The 23,985-nt window shown below is 34.1% G+C and overlaps 2 protein-coding genes across 3 annotated transcripts; both read right to left on the reverse strand.

The window, feature by feature from the left end:
- Window positions 1-303: 303 nt before the first annotated feature.
- LOC132056907 (pyruvate decarboxylase 1) lies at window positions 304-4,663 on the reverse strand. The gene is made up of 7 exons (XM_059449305.1): window positions 4,325-4,663; window positions 3,303-3,571; window positions 2,463-2,626; window positions 1,252-1,902; window positions 1,047-1,164; window positions 775-963; window positions 304-676 (listed from the first exon to the last, which is right to left on the reverse strand). The coding sequence occupies exons 1-7, from the start codon at window positions 4,575-4,577 to the stop codon at window positions 506-508; spliced, it is 1,815 nt and encodes a 604-aa protein (XP_059305288.1). The 5' UTR covers window positions 4,578-4,663; the 3' UTR covers window positions 304-505.
- An 8,988-nt stretch (window positions 4,664-13,651) lies between these two features.
- LOC132056908 (dnaJ protein ERDJ3A-like) lies at window positions 13,652-16,338 on the reverse strand. Of its 2 annotated transcripts, none has more exons than XM_059449307.1 (5): window positions 16,188-16,338; window positions 15,289-15,815; window positions 14,870-15,211; window positions 14,372-14,725; window positions 13,652-14,260 (listed from the first exon to the last, which is right to left on the reverse strand). In XM_059449307.1, exons 2-5 carry the CDS (start codon window positions 15,646-15,648, stop codon window positions 13,973-13,975), a joined length of 1,344 nt encoding a protein of 447 aa, XP_059305290.1. In that variant the 5' UTR covers window positions 15,649-15,815; window positions 16,188-16,338; the 3' UTR covers window positions 13,652-13,972. The 2 variants fall into 2 exon arrangements, with proteins under 2 accessions (XP_059305290.1, XP_059305291.1); XM_059449308.1 differs by lacking the exon at window positions 16,188-16,338 and adding an exon at window positions 15,950-16,153.
- Between the last annotated feature and the right edge of the window lie 7,647 nt (window positions 16,339-23,985).

Consider the following 23,985-nt stretch of genomic DNA (forward strand, 5'->3'; position numbering starts at 1 on the left):
AGATAAGCATCTTGGACAAAAAGAGACGAAGTAGCTTAGACAAAAAGAAACGAAGTAGCTTAGACAAATCTTTTTTATTGATAATCTCAAACCAATCAATCGAATATTGAATAATACGTTAATCGAATAACATGATAACATGTTTGGTTAAAACGTAAAATTATTGGTAAGCAAATATAAGTCACGCCTGCTATGGAAAATAAGTGGAAAAAACAGACCCATAGTCTATGGAGCTTCGAACTCACTAGCCTTGTAGAATACGCAGATATCAAAAAATGGTTTTGTTGTTGCTACTGGAAAACAGAGTAAAAAGAGTGCCAAAGGAAAAGCCATTAAATGAACAAGCTTGCAAAAAGAAGCGACAAAATTACAAATGTACTACATATCATAGCAGGCAATACTTAGTGGAAAACTTGGAACTCAGAAACTAAACATGACAACATATAGTTGCAAGACATTTTTTCAGTAAATTAAGTAAATACATTCTCTTGAACCACTAGAGATTTTACTGTGGGTTTGGTGGACGACTATTAGCTGCTGAGACCCTAGAACCCCATTCAAGTAGCTCTTTGCTAGTGTCATCTTTGTGGGCAATCACTTCAATGAAACATAAGCAATCTTTCTTGGCTCCATTCGCCGTTTCAATTGCTTCCACCAGCTCCTCTTCACAAAAAACCTATGTAGAATAGAGACGTGCAATATTTTCCATTAGATCGATGAATCGGTTGACTCAACATTCAAAGGCGATGATTGAAAATTTGAACTTTCACTCACCTTAGTTGTCCAACATTTTCCTTCTCCATTATGGATTGCATCGACTAATCCAGTGTAGTTCCAATTCTTGATCACATTGTAAGGTCCATCATGGATCTCAACTTCAATTGTATAACCACCGTTGTTTATCAAGAAGATAATGGTCCTTTGCCCGTACCTCAGCATTGTCGAAACATCCTGAGCAGTCACCTGCAAGTATTTAATTTGCCATAAACTTGGATTAGACACGCCGAATAATTCTCCTCTATTTAATTCAAACAGAGTCTATTTACCTGAAAGCTACCATCACCGATGCACGCAATCACCCGCTTTTCAGGTGCAGCTTGTGCATAACCAAGAGTTGCACCAACAGACCAACCGATGGATCCATACTGCATTTGGAACTCATAGCTGAAAGACACCCAAGAACAACAGAACTCATTATTATGATCATGGAAAAAGATTTTACAGGTTTGCAGTAATTTGTTTGGTTCTCACCCGCATCCTTGTGGCAATTTCAGCTTCTGACAATTAAACCACGAGTCCCCCGTTTCAGCAATCACAGCACTGTCACCAGACAACATATTCTGAATGTGCTGAAATAAAACATTAACCCTCAATGCCTCCTTAGGCTCACATTTGAGAGGATGTCCTTCAGGAACATAAATCCTGTGATAATTCTCATAAGAAGTTGGATTATGCTTTAATCTCTTTGCTAATGCAGAAAGGAAGTCCCTCATCAGAACACAACCGAACGCAGGTCCATTCCCGACCGTCACACGATCAGGCTGGACAATGATCGCTTTCTCTTTCTTGAGAAGCAGGGAATAACCAACAGAGCTATAGTCGTTAAAAATAGGTCCAGCAAACAAGTACGCATCAGCAGACTCCACAATTTCAGCACAGAACGCCGTGCTCACCGCACCCCAGTAAGTTCCGATAAAATGCGGATGGTGTTCCGGAACAAAGCCTTTAGCGGATGGCATCCCTGCGACCGCATAACCACAGCCATCAGCCAACTCAACAAAAGCATCACATGCCTTTGCAACCCGCATTTTTGGCCCTGCAACAAGCACTGGCTTTACTGCTTTGTTCAAGAACTCGGCTGCTGCTTCCACTGCTGCTTCCAAACCCATTGTATTACTTAATCTATATCCATAAAAAAGACACCAAAATAAGCAACTCTAACACATAAACAGAGTAGATATACAGCATATAAGGAGAGTGAATGTACATGCATCAACCGTTCAAGATTTGGCCTTAGCTTACAATATGCATCTAAATGTTTCTTAAATAGAATAAAAGCTAGGGATAATTACATATTTGGACCTCTATAGCCGGGAAATGTATATGTCTTTTGTATCAAATATAAATATACATATCGTATACATGATTAGTGCATATGTTTGGTATGTTTTGACTAGTGCTGTAATTAATTTTGGCAGACGGGCCAAAAATGAAAAAAAAAAAACCCTAAAAGTTAGTAGTATGCAACAAGAGATGCATCCACAACCTTTTAAATCCTGGATCCATAAACGACTAGCAAAACAGCATCGCCAACACACTACATATTTCTATACAGTTCGAAAAAAAAAATATATGTTTATCTATTTAAATGACTTCAACATGAAGAAACAGAGTCTACAATCATAAAACTCAAAAAACAAATCGTTTAAACAATAACTGAAGGCTCAAGAATATATTAGCACCTGGGAGAGAGGACAAATGGAACTGGATCACGACTGAAAGTAGGGTGTGGAATCCCCGGCAAATTACAGCCTATGCTTATATACACCGGTTTACTCTCTTTCAAAGATGTGGAAATTGCAGTGTCAATCAGTTCATGTGCGTCCTCCAAATTATTCACTACAGCCTGAAAAACTCATAAAACATATTATCATATAAAAATTCAACCAAATATCAAATGTATCTATATACCTTGAAATAAACTAGTATTCCCTCCATCCCACAAAAAGTGAATAATAATTTTTTATAATTAAGAAAACCAGAATCGATTGTAGTTAAAGAGATATTGTTCTATCCCTTTTTTTTAACCCACTGTCCCGACTAATCTAGACTCGCGCCAAATAAGCCTACTAAGGTGCAGAGCGCTCCATGCAGAAAGATTCTCCTTTTCTATGGCTTGAAACTAGAGCTCAAATCCTAGATCTTTAGTTAAGAGCAGAGAAATTCCAACAACTCCACGGCTAGAAAAACATTATAAATCAAACAATAGTGTCATACAAAACCGGGAAAATAAGTACTCCCTCTCTTTCAACTTATATGTCTTGATTCGGATTACGAGGATCAAACTAAGTAACTAACCAATATTCGATGCGAATTCAAACATAGAATCTTTAATTTGTTTAGATGAAATTTACATATTTAGAAACTACATAAAAAATACATATAAATCACAATAGTTAACTATTCGAAATATTTAGAAAGTATTTTGAAAAATTATGATCAAAGAAAATATCCTTTGATTGTCGAAATAGTAGGTAAGACAAACAAATTATAACAGAATGAGTACTAGAAGTTGAAAATACCTGGTGGCAAGTGACAGTTTGAAAGCAACGAAGCTCCTGACTAAAATCAGGCAACCCAATAGTATGATGAAGGATCCTATTGGTCCCATGATCATTCGAATTAGGTCCACCAACAATACATATTAACGGAAGATTCTCACTATAAGCACCAGCTATAGCATTCAAAACACTAAGTCCACCAACAGTAAAAGTAACAACACAAGCACCAACACCCCGTGCCCTAGCATAACCATCAGCAGCATATCCAGCATTTAGCTCATTACAACAACCTATTATAAAACAATTATTCAAAAAGTTAGAAAAGTAGACTTCAAATATAAAATATGAATGAAAGTGATTTTTTTTTTAAAAAAATGGAAGGCTTCTCATTCAAATTTAACTTTAGGCCACTAATAACATTAAGCCGCCCCTAAACATCAGGGGCATATCCCCATTTAGTACCTCATTACAAAAACATATTATAAAACAATTATTTATAAGTTTGCATATCAAAAAGTTAGAAAAATGAACTTCAAATAAAAAAATATATATGAATTTGTTTTTCTTTTTTTTTTGAGAAATTCTTTTTAAGGCCTCTCATTCAAATTCGACTTTAGGCAACTAATAATATTGAGTCGCCTTGAACATGAGGGGCATATCTAGCATGTACTGTAGTTCATTACAACAACCTATTATAAAACAATTATTCAAAAAGTTAAAAAAAAAGTAGACTTCAGATAAAAAATACGTATGAATCTTTTTTTGAAGGAAAAAATTTAAGGTTTATCATTTAAATTTGACTTTAGGCCACTAATTATATTCCGTTCCAGACCATGAGGAGCATAACCAGCATTTAGCTCATTACAACAGCCTATTATTGAATAATTATTCATAACTATGCACATGAAAAATTTAGACAAGTAGACTTTGAATAAAAAAATACGTACGAAAGTTCTTTTTTTTAAGGATTTTTGAAATTTGACTTTAGGCCACTAATATTACTGAATCGTTGGTGAACACTCATTTAGTTCGTTACAACTAACCTATGAGATTAAGTTCCGGTTCAGCTACGAGATGATCGAGAAGTGTTAAGTTGAAGTCGCCAGGAACGGAGAAAACGTCTGTGATTCCGATTTGGACTAAACGGCGAGCGAGATGACGGCCGAGTGTTGAGTCAGGAGAGTTGAATAAGGGGACGGTGGGGGTTTGCATTGTAACGGCGTTAGTTGTTGGTAAGTTTGCTACGTCGTTGTTTAAAGGCTTACATGTGTCTATTGCACCGATCTTGAAGTCCATTTTGAAGGTGATGATGATGATGATGATGATGATGAATAATATATGAAATGTTTGTTTCGTTTTTTTGGTTGTGAATGTGATGAAAATGAGAGAGTTGAGATGATTTATATAGTGTTTGGATTAACAAGAAACAAGGGGCGGATTTGGGTTTCTAAAATTTTACGGGGGTTGTCTTTTCTTGTTTTATCCCCCTTTTTTTGCAAGGTGGTAAAAGATGGGTGATAAAAGGGTAAAATATGAAAATAATACGCCTGGTATGTTCTTCTTGTGATGTACTTAAAATGATAAGTAAAAGTGAGAATATATTTTTAGTATAGTGAACAAGTAAAAATGAATAGAAGGAGTATTTAATAATAAAATTAAAATAGGTATGAATTGGTAAATTATCTTTTAATTTTTTAAACTGTACAAACAAAAGTGGACATCAACTTCTTCATTTTTTTAATTTTTTTATTACATAAGGGGTAGGAGAAGGAGAAGTGGGGAAGGGGATTATAACGTGGGGTTCGAACCTTCACCAACAAAGTAAAAGTACAATAAAATTTTATTCTTATTTTCACATATTTGATTCCTTCTACCGTAATTTATGTGATACTTTTTGCTTTTCGATGTTCAATATTAAACTTTGACCAACATTTTAGAATAAATATTTTTCATCATATTGAAATGAGAATATTGTATTTTAACTAATGAGTACTAACTATTCTTATAGTTTTTTAATATCTAAATTTTAATCTCAAAATATTAAGTTAATTTAATCCAATTTAATTTTAAAGATTAATTAACTATTCTCAAGCGAAAATTACAATAGAATTTGGGACGGAGGGTGTACTCGTACTAGGGGTCGTATGGTTGGTAGGGGTGTCAATGGTTTTCAAAAAACCGATTTAACCCGTACCGAACCAATTTTTAGGTTTCCTTTAATAAAACCGACAATTTTTATAAAAATTTATAAACGTATTGAATAATTGGATTGGTTTTTAGTTTTATAGAAAAATACCGAACCGTACCGAATAAATTTTTATGTGTAAAATATATTCTATATATTAGATTTAAATATAATAAAATACTAAAAATTTTGTCTTAAATAATTAACACCTAAGCTCCAATTCTGAAACTTATTATATTACTTCTATTAAAATTAAATTAGTTCAGCATCTCGAGTAATAACTGGCTTGTAAGCTACAAGTTATTCCAATGATCTTGGATAGAAAGCTACAAAGTATTAGAAATTTTTCCTCGCATATGATTTTAAATTTCTCTAATTGTATATTTAATCTTAGTAGTCTCGGTTCTTGAATCCCATCTTGATTGATTTTTGCCCCCTCGTGCGATATAAGTTATACTTTTTATCTTTTCTTAATATTGTTTTACACTACCGTAGAATATATAGTGGCATCAATCTTTATTCTTGTCGTATTTCATGTTTTCTTGATTGATCGCCTTTTAAAAAGTAAAAATGTCTAAATTTTTTGCCAAAAAGTCCTATAGAAGTATGCATGATATTGTGTGTTTAACTTTTATTAGTGATGATGACATGTTTAGTTTTGTTTAAAATAAAATCGAAATTAATCGAACCGTACCGATATCGAAGAGAAACCAAGATGATGGGATGATTTCGGGAAGTCAAATTTTGGTTCTACAAATTGAAATAATCGAAAAATTGATATGGTATAAATTTTATAAAATAACCACCCAAACTGTACCATTGACACTCGTAATGGTTGGTTAATGGTATATAGAAATAGTTGATCTCTGTGTTTTGAGTGCGTTAGCTATAGTTGAACATATCGCATTTTCAACAATTTCCTCCTTTTCATTTCAACTTAATTCAGTTACAAACTGATTCAATTTGCAGGAGCTAGTTTACTTTGCGTGAAGCCGTATCACCTATAACTAAGTGCATATAATTCTCAATAAAACACGAATATATAAATAATATAAACGACTCCATTTGACATCTAACACTTCTTAATTTCGTCAGGACTCAGGGCCCTTAACGCACATGAATATTCAACCTCTAACCTCTTATATATATATATATATATATATTTTATTTTTTTTAATGAAATGTTTTAATTTTTTCTTTATTCCTACACTTCTTTAAATATTGATAGAGTTTAAATTTCGTCCTCTCAAAATTTATTCAAAAACAGCTTGAAATATGCCTAAGTTGGTTCACAAAATGCGAACGAAGTTGAAGCGAAACTGATAGCCTTAGAATCAAATCATATTTTTGCTACTGAATTCAGCTTTGACTGCTGAGTTGCTTTACAATTTTTTTTTTAATGGATTAAAAGAAATAATATATTTAAAGGACTTGAAGACAAAAATATTCAAAACGTCAAATACCATTTACTCTCTTATAGATTCACCAAACCAAATAGAAAGACAAGTCCCTTTCATAATTGACAGCCAACGCCCATTCATGGCAGTTGGCCACTTGACAAAACTCGGTGTGCTTTCTCTGTTTTTGTTTTATAAGTATCTGTTTGATTATAGGCACAAATTTGCAAAAAATATTTTTATCATACTTTAAAGTAATTTTAGTAGGCGTTTGGACATAAATAAAGTAGTTTTGATATGTTTGTATATGTATTTCACTTGAAGGAAATTGAAGTTTCATGAGTGAAAAAAGAATTTTTCACTTAAAAAATTGACCAAATGTTTGAAAAATCTAAGGGTCTAAAAATAATCTTTTTAGACGGGAGGAGTAGTAAGTAAAATAATCTTTTTAGTATATTCTGATCTGAGCCAAATAGCAATAGTTGGGTATTCTAGTCTAAAAAGAAATAAAAGTGATACTAGTAGACAATTCTCAATATATGGATGACTTTTTAGAGAATTTACTCATTTTAATGTACAACCTGGTGTTTGTAGTTTTCAAAACAATTACTACAAAAATAAAATGAAGCAACGTAATTAAATAATTTCATTTTGAATTTCTAAAATAATAAATAATTTATAATTAGTTACAAAAAAAAAATTGAGATAATTTTTCTTTAAAATCACAATAAATAATTTCTGATGGAGAGAGTTAATAATATTGATAGGCGTTTGGCCATAGAAAACAAAAAAAAATTCACTTGAAAACAGAAAATCAAAAGTAATGGTCCAAACAGAAAATGAAAAAAGTGAAAAATAAAATTTTGATTATTTTTCAAATTTCAAATATAACTTTAATTTGTATTTAAAATTTTTATAATCAAACACCATAAAATAAAAAAAGTAAAAAAAAAAAAAAATCGGAAAAAAGCGAATAATTCTCGTGACCAAACGGGTCCTTAGTTTGATACAAAAGCTAATTTCCATAATGAATATGGCTGATGTAAGGTGGACATGGCAGCTTTCGGCCAGCGTAAAAGCTGTGACCTGTCTGTGTCCCTCTTTTGGTCTAATGGTTTTGACTTATAGGTCAAGGTATTCTGTTCTGTAGGACCTACACGTGTCTTCCATGCACATATAATTACTTCTGCGTGATGATTTCTTTCGAAGAAATAGTAATGTCAAGTGTCGCCCATTTATAGGCTTGTACTAGTCCACTTGCACAGAAGTATATTCAAGAATCTGCATTGTCGAGAAAAAAGGGGAAGGAAATCATCATAGTTTACTTATGTTAACCATAATCACCTGTCTTTAACTATACGCCCAAGTTTCAATAAATAGTAAATTTTAGAATTTTGTTTTAATTGAAGTTAATATGTATAATTAAAATAAGTGATATTTTTATGTAGCTATCTTAGTTATTTATCGAATAAGTTCTTGCTAACACGTGCAAAACAAATTTTACAATTTAAGTTGGAAGTATTTAATATGAACACTTTATCATGTGTTCAAAACTTTGTGCTCAATTGAAACATACCGTAATTTAAATATCTAAATAAAATTAATTGAAATTTAAGAATGTATTCCCCCTACTTTTAATATGCTTATATTATCAAAAAGTTATGTAGAGCCAATATCACATCAAACATTAGAACCTAGAAGAGCTTTTTAGTATATGTAGATTTTATCAATTTATATAGATCCAATAACATATTAACATTAACATATACAATCAAACCTCTCTATAATGACAGCGTTTGTCCGAGAATTTCATGACTGCTAGAGTGAGGTCTTTGTTATGTATGTATACTGACATTTCGTGTTCAAATCTTATTTAGCTATTATAAATAAAAATACGCAAAAAAACTATTTTTCTGTACCTTTTATGTTATAAATGAAAAGAAATGCTTGTTAATTTTAAAATCTTAATTGATTTCATATTTCATTAATTAAAAATTCAAAGACTAATAAATTACTCTTAAATTCATAACTAGTTGTACCATACCGATAACATATTATAATCTAAGGAACACATGTATTTGAAATTAATTAAAAGTTTTAATATTTAAAGTTTGTTGTAAGAATTCTACAATTGTAGGTTGTTTCGTAATTTTCGGTCTTTTGTGATAATATAATGCTTGAACTGACTTAGATTTTAGTCCAAACTTTCAACAAAAGGGAATTCAATAGCTTTCCATTGAAGGTTGTCTAAGAGCTTCTTTTTTATCAAGCAATAATAGTACTAAAATATATCCAAATAGCCAAATTGAGATTTTTCTGAAAGTTGAAACAAAAATATACATATAACGTTGGCTTTTGTCTAAGAGCTTAACCATTGACTCTTCTATCTCACCCCAAGTATCAGTAGGTTGAGGCTCTTCATCAGCACTTTCATTGTCACCGTCTACATCCATATCTCTTATTCTTTCACTCCAATGACTCGTGCAATAATCTCTTCATCATTGTAAGTTTCAAGGATTGGAAGCGTTGCGTCAAACTCCATGTAAATGGTAGCATCCTTTGCTTGATTGGTTTTATGAGATGGGATTTGGGCTATAATTTTTTTTTTTTCTTTTAGATATTCGTACTTGAAATTTACTATGTGCATGACATTAATGATGATTATCATAAATATTTTAATATCTTGTATACATAATATATTCTTATAAAATATTATGACACAATATTTGAGTATGCCCGTTATAGAGAGGTAATTGTATAAATAGTGTACCGCTACAATGAATGTCACTGCTGTTATAAAGGAGTAAAATATAACATGAAAAATCTAATCCGAAAAAAATTAGGCTGTTCTACTGAAATGTTATTATAACGAATGGCAATTATAGAGAGGTTTGACGGTAATAGAAGAGTTGGTCCGAATTGTACAGTATTCTGAATCCCTTGTTCATCACTACCTACTTTTATGAAGTATACAGATCTCGCTGTCAACCAAGGACATTATTTTATTCTTTTTCTTTCCTTTTGATTTCATTGGACAGTTCGTACTGGCCGATTTCACCTAGATCTAAACTACTCGTACTCAAGAGCATATTAATTAAAGAACACATTCAATGTTTTCTTGTTTTCGAATGAAACTGAAATTGTGGGCAGGTGTTGGTTTTATGTTAAGAGTGTAAAAGGAGAAAGAGAAGAAGAAACATTAATTCATCCGTTTAATTAACAGCCCTAGTAAGGATAATCTTGACATTAAGTTCTTGATAGAATATTTGAATTGTTCATATAAGGAAAAATAAATATCGTATAATGTATTATTCGAGATCAGCTACATGCAAAAAGCAATAAATGAGGTAATCTTTGATTGATGATATTAAACTTAATACCAATACTCGCTCAGTCCATTTTTACTTGTCATGTACACTAAAAACAGTTATCCATTTTTACTTGGTCAATTTGAAAAATCAAGAGATAATTTACTATTTTATACTTATTTTACCTTTATTATTAAATATTGGGTTGGAAAGTTCAATGAATTCTTATTGGTTTCACAGCTTTTAAATTATCTTTTATTGATTTCAATCATTATATGACTTAGTAATAATTAGGGGTGATATAGTAAAATTACCATTTTATTCCATCCGTCCCATATTACTTGTCCACTTTCCTATTTACACGTCCTATAAGAAATAATAAATAAAAGCATATTTTTACTACATTGTCCTTAGCTCTCCAATAAATTGCACCCTAATCAATATTGATTGCTTTAAAAAACAATTAATGCTAAAGGCACAATAGGAAAATTTTAATTAATTCTATCTAATTAGTTTTGTAAATGCACAAGTATTTTGGGACGCATATGTTTAGTAATGTGGACAACTAATATGAGACAGATGGAGTATTTTTGACTCCTTAATAAGCGTCTTTCAAATTAATACATGACAAATAAAAATAAACGGAGGAAATACTGTCCAACATCTACGCCCAAAGTATTTTATATTTGAGCAACCCCTTGAGAAATTCACTTATCCCTTAAAAGTAACATGTATTTTCACTAAATTGCCCTTCATCAAAGTTTACATCTTTCTAAGAAAGATGACGTAATGAGTACTGGAAAATAAAGTATAGATCATCAAAATCAGCGGTTAACAAAGCATTGGAAACATATGTCCCTTGAATAAATAATACTTAATTACTCCCTTTATTCATTTTTTTACTTGTTCACTATATTAAAAAAAAAAATCGCTTTTATTTGCCTATTTTAGCATATCTTTTTTTCTTGCTTTACACTCAACATTAATTCCTCATTTTCAAAACATTTCACAAGTCTATTGAGCCTACACACCAATTGATATGAATATTATGGTAAAATATACATTTCATTATTCTTTAAAGGGCGTGCAAAGTCAATAGTAAACAAGTAAAAATAAACAGAGGGAGTATTTAATATAATTTCTTGGTTACGTAAAGCTCACTAATCTAAATAAGAGTAAATTGGAAAAGAAAACTAATATCTTCTCGAATCTTGATTATGTAAAAAATTATTTATGTTAAATAATTTGTAAAATCTAAAACACCATATAATATGAATCGAAGGAAGTAATATCCAGAGGCGAATTTACGTATAAAATATGGGTCACGTGAACACATGATTACTCGACTAAACTCGATATATTATGTGTATAATTCTGAAAATATATCTAATATTAACTGAAGGAACACATGGTCAAACCAGGCCGAGTGGAGAACTAGTTAAGGTCTGTGTTTATTTACTCAAGGTCTCGGGATCAAACCCAAGCTCCTGCACGTTTTTTTTTTTTTTTTTTTTTTTTTTTTTTTCTCTCTAAAGCAGCCTTTTAACTTTCCTTTTTATATTATTCTAAATCTTTTTTCTGCTATAATTCTAATTACCCAAAAGCAAAAAACATGTTTCTTTTTTATATTACATTAATGACTTTTCTTCCTTTAATTCTAATTACCCAAGTCCCAAAAGGCAAAAGAAATAAAAAAACATTATAGCTAAGATGAGTTGATATCTCCTCCTCTTTTGTAACTATGCATCTCTTTGATGCCATTGTAATTATAAAACAATTTACTCCATAAAAAAATGTAACTAATTATCTTTAGTTCGCCAAGTTGATGTCACTATAAAATTTTATATCTTTTTTAAAATGTAATACCCTCTTAAAATCCCTGGATTATCGTCTCGTAATATCCATGGCTTATCTTAAAGTATAAATTTAAAAAAGCAAATATATTGTAAACTTCGTGTTCAATTAAATAAAAAAGATTCTATTACACTAGATATGTTGTTATCGTTGTTGTGTTCCATCAAATACCTCATGCCAGATTGATACAGAGAAAATATTAATTTGGACATAAGTTAGATTGTTAGGAAAGTTGATACAACCTACACGTAAAAACGATAGTATTTTGTGTTTGCGGAATAAATGAGAATTCTGGATACTTTTCGCGGCGAACAACTAAGAAATTGATTGCTATCAGAAAATCGAATCCTACTCCAAACATTAATCCTGTAGAAACTAAATCAACATTCCTCTGAGATGCAGAAAGTGGAGAGGGGACCTTTCCATGGAAAAGTTTTAATTTCAAGTACCTATTACCTTTGAAAATAGAAAAGCATTATTTTTCTCCTTTGAACTTCTGATAACAAGACAGATGTTTTTAAAGTTGTATGGTTCTTCTCAATATTAAAGAAAGTCCCAAAAAACATGTGTTGTGACTACATGGATCTTTCCAGTTTTATGACAGAGAGATATTTTGAAAGTTTATGACCATTTTCATGGTAAATGGCCAAAAAATAACATGAATAAGTAAAAAACCAAGAGATCTTTTAATCATTTTCATCTATTCAAATTGTAATGAATCAATTCATTCAAATTATAATGGATCAATAGGATCATTTCCTCTATTATACGCCAATGTGCATAAAGTTCCACCAGATATGAACTTTTGAGGGGTCAGTAACACTTTTACCCCATATTTTATGACTGATCTTTAATTTTTGCTTAGGCAAATAATTTTTCGCTGATCATAAATTTATATTTATAATCCCACAAGTATCGGGGAGAGGTGATTATACAGAACACAATGCAGTTTCAGCTCACTGAAGACATGACCATAAATAAAAGGTTATGGAAGACACAAATTGGGATAAAAAATTAATAGATAGTTGAGCGTTGTCATGCTTATCTTTTCATACTTATAGTCGTAGTATTACTCTTATAGTTTCTTGTTCTGGTGTTTTTTGTCCTTCGATTATCGTATGATTTTGTGATAATTATGCTATTATGCTATTGTTCCTTTTTGCAATTGTCTCTTTACTTTTGTTATTTTTTTTTTTGAATTGTTTTTGGTTTCTTTTCAAAAAATTATTTCTTTACTTTTGTTATTTCTTTTTCGAATTGTTTTTGGTTTCTACATACACTCTACCCTTTTTAAACCCCGCTTGAAAAATTACGCTGAATATATTATTATTATTATTATTATAATACCCCACAAGTTGTATCTCCCGCCTTAAAGAACTTAAAGAACTTATGCCCTGCTATTCATAAATTCCATTGCTAAAAAATAAATAGCAGCCCATTTAAAGGGCAAAAATTAAAGATCAGCCCCTTTCAAGGACAACAGTGCAATTATATCATTTTTAAGGCATCTTTCTCTCACGGATTCTTGAGCTTAAACCAGAAAACGTGTCTGAAAATGTTTTACTCCTGATGGTTAATACAACTATCAAAAAAATGAACGATAGTTTATCCCATGACAAGGTAACAAGTCTAACTAGTCTAATATAAGATTATAAATGAGAAATTGCAACAAACTTGAGAATCAGACTATAGAAACATTGGCAAAACATACATGCTACACATTAAGTTCAGTTGTATGCTGCTATTGTATGCATTTTTTATCAAACGAAAAAAGAACCCCACTCTGGCAACGGTTAATCAGCTTGCTGCAAAATCTTCTTCTTCCGAAGACCAGCTCATGACGAAGGGCTTAATGAACAAAAATAAGGGAGCTACCTTGAAGCACTGGCTGTACATGTATTCCATATCTCAGTATTTTTCATTTCCACTAAAGTTAGTTCCTATTTTTCACTTTGCTATAGGTTTCTGTCTGGTGTTGGAAAATTGTACGTCCCCACTGAGAACGGAGCTAATGAAACTCTCTGCTTCTTCAGTAGTAACTTCCCCATTAAAAACTGCAAACTTACCCTTCCGCGGCTTGTACGCAAGAAGGACCTTGTCTGATGATTTAAATCCTGATTTTTCAAACGCGTTCAAGAAAGACCGCTGCTTCGCTGCATCCAAAAGTGCGTACGAAACTGAATCTCTTGAGCTATAGGCTGTATTCCGTCGTCTTGACAATGATTTTTGAGAGACCTAAAAGATGGCAACATTTGAATCGCAAATCAGTTAAATCATTATTTTTCATACTAGAGAGCAGAGTGAATCATAAATCACCGAACAAACTTCATGCAGTTGATGACTTACCGAGGATAGAACTTTTTCTAGCTTATCCTTTGCCTTAGATGACCAGAAAACACCAATCACACAAACAGGAGTTTTCTCCCCGCAAATATCATTGAAATTAGAGCCTGTAAGGACAGGTACTTGCTTAGCATCTGGTTCACTCTGCTCTCTTTTACTCTGTGCTGAAGCTGCCTCCTTATTTTTCTTTTCAAAATTGTCCAGTAATCCACTTAGATCCTGAATTGCTGACTTTAGATCTTTCACAGAAATTCCTGTTCGCAAAATCTGCTTCTCCCCATTGGATAACCAGCCAACAATGGCAGGAAGATCATCAACTCCCAACCTTCGGACAGCAGGATCAGATGCATCACGAACCTATTAAACAAGACACCGGCTTTAGTGAAAAAATTACAAAGAATAGAGTGCAATTAAGTTCAAACTGAAATTCAAGCAACAATATTTGACTATTCATATAGAGAAAGTTTAGTCATATATCCTAACAAAGTTAAGAGAACCAACCTGTGCATCGTAGAAGACAAAACGATTTTGATACAAGCCACTAAGAGCACGCCAAATAACTGGTGTATCTTTCTTTGTAGAGAGAAGCATCACTTTAGGTAAACCTCCAACAGTCTGGGAAACAAAATCAAAGTGGCCCAAATCTACTCGCTTTGAGAATCTAGGAAGATGGTCATGGCAAAAACTTTTCACCCTTTTCACAACTAAATCATCACTGTACTCCACTAAAGCACCATTCCCACTTGATTTTAATGAATACACGAACAATCTTGGCGCATTGCGAGGATATATGCCAAGACTCTTGCAAAAAGATGCATCAGTTTCACAGTTTATGCTCCCCACCTGTCACACGTAAAAGCACATCAGTGGAAATACAGTAATGCCTAAAAGAACTATGATGTAAGCAAAATTATGCATACCTTCATTGCCCCATCCAGTGAGTTTGCAACTTCTCCAATGACAGATTCATAATATTGGATACCTCTTGATGTAGATGTGTGAGATAGTAACAGCCAAGTCATTCCTTTATCAGAAATTTCTTTCTTATACATTTGTGAGTTTATGGAAGGGATGCTCTTGGCAGAGTTCCTGGTTCTAGACTGAGACCTGCCTGAACCACCAAAGCCACCAAAACCCCCAAATTGACTCCCACTTCCCATACCACCCCCAAACATGTTGGAAAATATATCATCTAAACCAAAGCCACCAAAAGAGCTTTGGCTGCCAGGACCACCAAAGGAAAATGAAAATGATTTTGAACCTCCTTGTCCACCACCCATACCACCTGGCCCGAAGTTAAACCCACTTTGTCCTGGTCCACCACTTGTGAAGTATGTATATCCACCATGATCTCCAGCACCACCAGCATCAAATCCAGGAGCTCCCTTCTCATCTCCATATAGGTCGTAGTTTTTCCTCTTGTCCTCGTCAGACAGGATATCATAAGCTGAAAATTGATAGACATATTATACGGCTAGTTAAAAATATTGATCATCAATGCAAGCAAACACCCAGAGAATGAAAGTGCATGCTATAACTAGTTGCACACATCAAGATAACTCAGATTGTATGGAATTTAACCTTTAATCAAGACAGCATATGAAATCAAAACCTACCAAGCACCTTACAAAAAGAAAAGTAAAACAATGCATCATTGAATCTCAGAATCTAGTGATAAATTTAGCAAGAAGTTTAGAGAAAATAACAAAAGCGATTCTCTTAGCTTCCTCAACTAGAATTTCTTTCGTTATTTCTTTCTTTCCTTCCTTTAATTGGTAGAGAGTGCTGAAAGGAAGATAGGGATCAGAAGTTGCTATACCGTTATTAATCTCAGCAAATTTCTCTTGTGCACTCTTATCTTTGTTCTTGTCTGGATGGTATTGGAGTGAGAGCCTGAAAGGGAAGAGGATAAAGGAGAAGATTAAAAGGGCAGAACATTAATTGCCAGAAAACTAATGTAGAGAAGTTCAGCAATTGAAAAATCAGCAAAATAAATACAAGCAAATAAGCGTACCAAATTAATACATGACAAATAAAAATGAACAGAGGAAATACTGTCCAACATCTACGCCCAAAGTATTTTATATTTGAGCAACCCCTTGAGAAATTCACTTATCCCTTAAAAGTACCATATATTTTCACTAAATTGCCCTTCATCAAAGTTTACATCTTTCTAAGAAAGATGACGTAATGAGTACTGGAAAATAAAGTATAGATCATCAAAATCAGCGGTTAACAAAGCATTGGAAACATATGTCCCTTGAATAAATAATACTTAATTACTCCCTTTGTTCATTTTTTTACTTGTCCACTATATTAAAAAAAAAAAAAAATCACTTTTACTTGCCTATTTTAGCATATCTTTTTTTCTTGCTTTACACTCAACATTAATTCCTCATTTTCAAAACATTTCACAAGTCTATTGAGCCTACACACCAATTGATATGAATATTATGGTAAAATATACATTTCATTATTCTTTAAAGGGCGTGCAAAGTCAATAGTAAACAAGTAAAAATAAACAGAGGGAGTATTTAATATAATTTCTTGGTTACGTAAAAGCTCACTAATCTAAATAAGAGTAAATTGGAAAAGAAAACTAATATCTTCTCGAATCTTGATTATGTAAAAAATTATTTATGTTAAATAATTTGTAAAATCTAAAACACCATATAATATGAATCGAAGGAAGTAATATCCAGAGGCGAATTTACGTATAAAATATGGGTCACGTGAACGCATGATTACTCGACTAAACTCGATATATTATGTGTATAACCCCGAAATATATCTAATATTAATCAAGGAACACATGGTCAAACCAAAGTAGGAGTGGAGAACTAGTTAAGGTCTGTGTTTATTTACTCAAGGTCTCGGGATCAAACCCAAGCTCCTGCACGTTTTTTTTTTTTTTTTGCGTTTTTTTTCTTTCTAAAGCAGCCTTTTAACTTTCCTTTTTATATTATTCTAAACCTTTTTTCTGCTATAATTCTAATTACCCAAAAGCAAAAAACATGTTTCTTTTTTATATTACATTAATGACTTTTCTTCCTTTAATTCTAATTACCTAAGTCCCAAAAGGCAAAAGAAATAAAAAAACATTATAGCTAAGATGAGTTGATATCTCCTCCTCTTTTGTAACTATGCATCTCTTTGATGCCATTATAATTATAAAACAATTTACTCCATAAAAAAATGTAACTAATTATCTTTAGTTCGCCAAGTTGATGTCACTATAAAATTTTATATCTTTTTTAAAATGTAATACCCTCTTAAAATCCTGGATTTGTCTCTGGTAATATCCATGGCTTATCTTAAAGTATAAATTTCGAAAAAGCAAATATATTGTAAACTTCGTGTTCAATTAAATAAAAAAGATTCCTAGATATGTTGTTATCGTTGTTGTGTTCCATCAAATACCTCATGCAAGATTGATACAGAGAAAATATTAATTTGGACATAAGTTAGATTGTTAGGAAAGTTGATACAACCTACACGTAAAAACGATAGTATTTTGTGTTTACGGAATAAATGAGAATTCTGGATACTTTTCGCGGCAAACAACTAAGAAATTGATTGCTATCAGAAAATCGAATCCTACTCCAAACATTAATCCTGTAGAAACTAAATCAACATGTGGGGTCCAGACCCTATTTAAAGGAAGTTGTCTTTCTTCCTTTGATATGTATTTTTTCAAAGTTGCAGCTGTTGTTGAAAATGGCAAAGTCAAAAATGGTGGGCTGCTGCAGAACGTTTGCAAATTGCAAGTAACCAAGAATTCTCATTGGTTGAAGTTTGCAGCAGGTCCAATGCAAAGTCAGAAATGTGGGCAAGGATTTCAAATGAAATCTTTAGTGTGGGAATTTGGCACCGGCCAAACTAAATGCCAAGAGGAAAAATTGCACACTCCATCCCTATAAATAGGGAGCTCTCTTTCAGTTCAAGAACACACCAAACACCAAAATCATTTGCTATACACCAAAGTGAGAGCAAAGTGAGGTATTCCATAGACTGAAAGAAAAAAGTCTGTGAAGAAAAATAGAGTGTGAGTGATATTTGTAGTAAGGTGGGAAAATCAAAAGAGTGTTTTTCTTTTGTGGGTGTAGTGGTCTTAGGAGTATTTATACTCGTTACTACAGATGTAAAATTCCTTACTATAGTGATATCAATTTTCTTCGGCTCATGGTTTTTCCTTATTAAAGGGTTCCCACGTAAAATCTTCTGGTAATATTGTCGCATTTTATTCTTGTTGATTTAACCATAACTTAGTGTTCCGCGTTTATCACTAATACATGAATATTATTTTTGCGGGTCTATTTTATTCCCAACAAGTGGTATCGAGCCAAGGTTCGTACGAGTATGCTACGTAGTTGCGCACGATCGAACTTCACATCGAGAAAAGAATTACTTTGGTCTTCGAATAAATAGTATTTGTATTTGTGATAAACGATGGAAGCCAACACTAGTAGAATGGTTACTTTGAGTGGCGTAAATTATGCCATTTGGAAGGGCAAAATGGAAGATTTGCTGTATGTCAAGAATTTTTCATGAACACTGTCTTTGTTAATAAAAAGCCCGATAATAAATCGGATGAAGAGTGGAATTTGTTGCGTCGGCGGTGTTTGCGGCTTTATTAGACGGTGGGTTGACGATAATGTGTTGAACCATATTTGGGAGACCGTACTCGGTTAGCATGGGATATCTTGAAAATTTGTATGCTCGGAAAACTGGTAACAACAAGATGTTTTTGATAAAGCAAATGCTGGGTTTAAAATACCACGATGGTTCCGCAATGACAGATCATCTGAATATTTTTCAGGGGATCATGAACCAGTTATCCGCTATGGGTATTAATTTTGATGAAGAAATTCAAGGCTTATTTCTACTTGTTTCTACCGTATTCTTGAGAAATTATTAGAACTTCATTATCGATGCCGCTCCGAATGGTGTGATCTCATGGATCTTGCCAGAGCAATCTTTTAAATGAAGAGATGAGAAGAAAATCTCAAGGTTCCTCCTCATCGATGTCTTGGTGAGCGCGCTGGAGAGGCAAGAATCGTGGTTCTCAAAAATAGAGAGCATCGTAGAGCAAATCCGAACGGACTTAAAGATATTGAGTGCTATCAACTGCGGGAAAAAAGGGCACACAAAGAAGTTCTCACGGATTTTGAAAAAGGAGAATAGAGATAAAGGAGAAAACAAAGAAGATGGCAATCGTGTTGTTGACCGTCACTACGAAGATCTTGTTACTATCCTTGATGCGGATCGATAAATATTGCTTGTGATGAGTCAAGTTTGGGTTGTGGACGATGGTGCGCATCTCGTGTGACATCACGGAAGGAATTTTTTCTCATCCTATACTCCGGTGACTTTGGAACTTTGAGTATGGGTAATGAGGCTAGTATCTAGAATTGGTAGTGTGTTGGAACGATTTGTTTGAAAACTAGTATTGGAAATAAACTAGTTTTAAACAATGTAAAGCATGACCACGTGTTCGTTTGCACTTGATCTCTGTTGGTGTTTTGGATGATGGGGATATGTCGGTACGTGCGTGTGAAAGTGAAGCTTACTAAAGGTTCCATGATTGTGGCTCGTGGCTTAAAAAACGTCGTGGTCTATAATCTTGGACTACGGCCTCACCGTGTTGATATGGTAAATGCGGTTGAGAGCAATAGCTCTTCAACGTTATGGCATAAGAGGCTTAGCCACGTTAGCGAGAAAGGACTAAATGTTCGCCAAAAGAAATTATTATCAAATTTCGAAAGTGCTAAATTAGAAAAGTGTGGCCTAACCTTTATTTTGGAAAACAAAATGAAGCCTTCTTTACGAGTCTCGTATCCTTCAAGAAAGACGAGTTGCTTGAGTTGGTGCATTCGGACTTATGTGGTCCAATGAAGACAAGGACTTTGGGTGTACTTTACTTGCTACCTTTATTGATGATTGCTCGAGGAAACTTTGGGTCTCGCCTTAAAGACTAAAGACCAAGTGTTGGGTGTCTTTAACGCCGATTTCGGGCCTCGGTTGAAAGAAAGCTCAGAAAGAAGGCGAAGTGTATTCGTACCGATAACGGTGGTGAATATTGTGGACCGTTTGACGAATACGCAAGCAACGGGGTATCGAACTCAAGACTCCTCCAAGACTCCTCGGCTAATGGTTTAGCGAGAGAGGATGAACGGGACCTTGATAGAAAGAGTTAGATGTTTGCTTTCGGAAGCAAAGTTGCCGAATTCCTTTTGGGGTGAGGCATTGTTGTCAGCCGCACACGTTATTAATCTATCCCTGCTTGATTGCTTTGCAAAAGTGATGTTACGAACGCAGAGTTTGGTATGGGAAGGATGTTTCCGACCACTTAAGTGTTTGGTTGCAAAGCTTTTGTACATGTGCCTAAAGATGAGAGGTCAAAATTAATCGCTTAAGACAAGGCGGTGCATCTTCGTGGTTATGGCCTTGATGAGTTTGGTTACGTGCTATATGATCGATTGAGAAGAAGGTCGTGAGAAGTTAAGTGATGTTATCTTCGTGGAGGATCAAACCATTGAAGATATTAACAAAGCGGAGAAGAAAAAATCTTCGAGTTACGAAGGCTTAGTTAATCTTGATCAAGTTCCTCAAACAAATGTTGATGAAGTTGGTGGGCTCGACGATGGTGATGCCCACGAGAATGATGTTCCGAGATCGCGTGTTGATGATGATAACGATCTTGCTATTGATGAGGTAGATGCTTCACCGCTACGAAGTCGTGGATGAGCCGGATATTCCACTTAGAAGGTCTACTAGACGGCATGTTCCTTCTTCCGTTATTCACCTAATGAGTATGTATTACTCGGCGATGGGGGAGAACCCGAATGTTATGAGGAGGCCATGGAAGATGAGCACAAGGATCGATGGATCGAAGCCGTACGCAAGATGAGATGAAATCTCCGTACGAGAACCGTACTTATGAATTGGTGAAATTGCCTAAAGGCATGAGAGCTTTGAAGAACAAATGGGTGTTCAAAGTTAAAGCGAAAGAACACGAAGCCCGGACACAAAGCTAGATTGGTTGTTAAAGGGATTTGGTCAAAAGGAAAGGTATTGACTTTGACGAAATATTTTCTCCTGTCGTGAAAATGTCCTAAAATTCGGACGATTCTTGGTTTCGCTAGTCTTGATTTGGAGATTGAGCGAATGGATGTGAAAGTGCCTTTCTTCACGGTGACTTAGAAGAGGAGATTTATATGGAACAACTTTGAGGGCTTCGGGGAAAAAGGTAAAGAAAATTTTGTACGCAAACTTAAAGAAGAGTCTATATGGATTGAAGCAAGCTCCCGGACGGTGGTACAGAAGTTTGAGTACGGTATGGGGAGCAAGGCTACAAGAAGACTTCCGGATCAATCGTGTGTTTGTACAAAGATTTTCTCATGATGACTTTATCATCCTTCCGCTATATGTGGATGATATGTTGATTGTAGGCAAGAATGCTTCCGATTGACGAGTTGAAGAAACGATTGAGTAAGTCTTTTGCAATGAAAGACTTGGGTCATACTAAGCGATTTTGGGCATGAGAATTACTCGTTCGAGAGATGAAAGAAAGCTTTATTTGTCACGAAAAAGTACATAGAACGTGTCTTTGGAGCGCTTGACATGAAGAATGCTAAGAGGTTAGCACGCCTCTTCCTGGTCATCCGAAATTGAGCAAAAAGATGTGTCACTACAACAACGAGAGGAAAAAGAGAGAATGGCAAGATTCCTTATTCCTCCGCCGTCGGAAGTTTAAATGTGTATGCAATGGTATGCACTCGACCGGATATTGCTCACGTACAATGGTGTTGTTAGCGTATTTCTAAAATCCGGGGAAAGATATTGGGAAGAGTGGGAAGTGGATACTCGTATCCAAGTAGGAAGCTCGATGAATGCTTGTGTTTTGGAGGATCAAATCAATTTTCAGGGCTATCATGATTCCGATACGGCGGGTACCTTGATAACGTAAAATCCACTCCGGATATTTGTTTACTTTTTGGGGAGCTATATCATGGCGGTCTAAGTCAGCAGGCTGTGTGTCGACCTCTACAACGGAAGTATATTGCGGCTTGCCTAAGTCGGGCAAAGAGATGATATGGCTCAAGAGATTCCTTCAAGAACTTCGATCGCAAAGAACGAGTATGTTTGTCTATTGATACGGTGAGTAATAGACTTGAGCAAGAACTCCATGTACCATGCGAGAACAAAACACATTGACGTCCGATATCATGGATTCGTGGCTTGTGGAGAACTAATCATTTCGTGTCAAGAAGATTCACACTAGTGAAATCTGCAGATATGTTGTTACTGTGTATCGAGAGACAAGTTCGAAGCGGTAGCGGAACTTGTCTTAATGCACTCAAACTAAAGCCGGTCTGTACCCTCCTTCAAAGGAACGGGTCCTGGAGTGGGAGATTTGTGGGGGTCCAGACCACCATTTAAAGGAAGTTGTCTTTCTTCCTTGATATGTATTTTTTCAAAGTACGGCAATTGTTTGAAAATGGCAAAGTCAAAAATGGTGGTCGTCATAGAACGCTTCAGAAATTGTAAGTAACCAAGAATTCTTATTGGTTGAAGTTTGCAGCAGTCCAACGCAAAGTCGAATGTAAGGGCAAGGATTTCAAATGAAATCTTTAGATGGGAATTTGGCACCGGCCAAACTAAATGCCAAGAGGAAAATCAGACACTCCATCCCTATAAATAGGGAGGCTCTCTTTCAGCTCAAGAACACACCAAACACCAAAATCATTTGCTATACACCAAAGTGAGAGCAAAAGTGAGAAAGATTCCATAGACCGAAAGAAAAAAGTACATAGAAAAATAGAGTGGTGACTTTCGTAGTAAGGTTTTAAAATCAAAAGTGTTTTCTTTTGTGGGTGTAGTGGTCTTAGAGTATTTATACTCGTTACTACACGCAGTAAAATTCCTTACTATAGTGATATCGAATGCTTCCCTCTTGGCCGTGGTTTTTCCCTTATTCAAGGGTTTCCACGTAAAATCTTGGTGTCATTATTGTCGCATTTTATTCTTAAGCGATTTAACCATAACTTAATTAATTTCCGCGTTTATCACTAATATCCGCGAATATTATTTTTGCGGGTCTATTTTATTCCCAACACAACATTCCTCTGAGATGCAGAAAGTGGAGAGGGGACCTTTCCATGGAAAAGTTTTAATTTCAAGTACCTATTACCTTTGAAAATAGAAAAGCATTACTTTTCTCCTTTGAACTTCTGATAACAAGACAGATGTTTTTAAAGTTGTATGGTTCTTCTCAATATTAAAGAAAGTCCAAAAAAACATGTGTTGTGACTACATGGTTCTTTCCAGTTTTATGACAGAGAGATATTTTGGAAGTTTATGACCATTTTCCTGGTAAATGGCCAAAAAATAACATGAATAAGTAAAAACCAAGAGATCTTTTAATCATTTTCATCTATTCAAATGTAATGGATCAATGTGATCATTTCCTCTATTATACGCCAATGTGCATAAAGTTCCACCAAGTATATGAACTTTTGAGGGGGTCTTAACACTTTTACCCCATATTTTATGACTGATCTTTAATTTTTGCTTAGCAAATAATTTTTTCCGATCATAAATGTATATTTATAATC

The sequence above is a fragment of the Lycium ferocissimum genome, chromosome 5, assembly GCF_029784015.1.
Source record: "Lycium ferocissimum isolate CSIRO_LF1 chromosome 5, AGI_CSIRO_Lferr_CH_V1, whole genome shotgun sequence".
NCBI lineage: Eukaryota > Viridiplantae > Streptophyta > Magnoliopsida > Solanales > Solanaceae > Lycium > Lycium ferocissimum.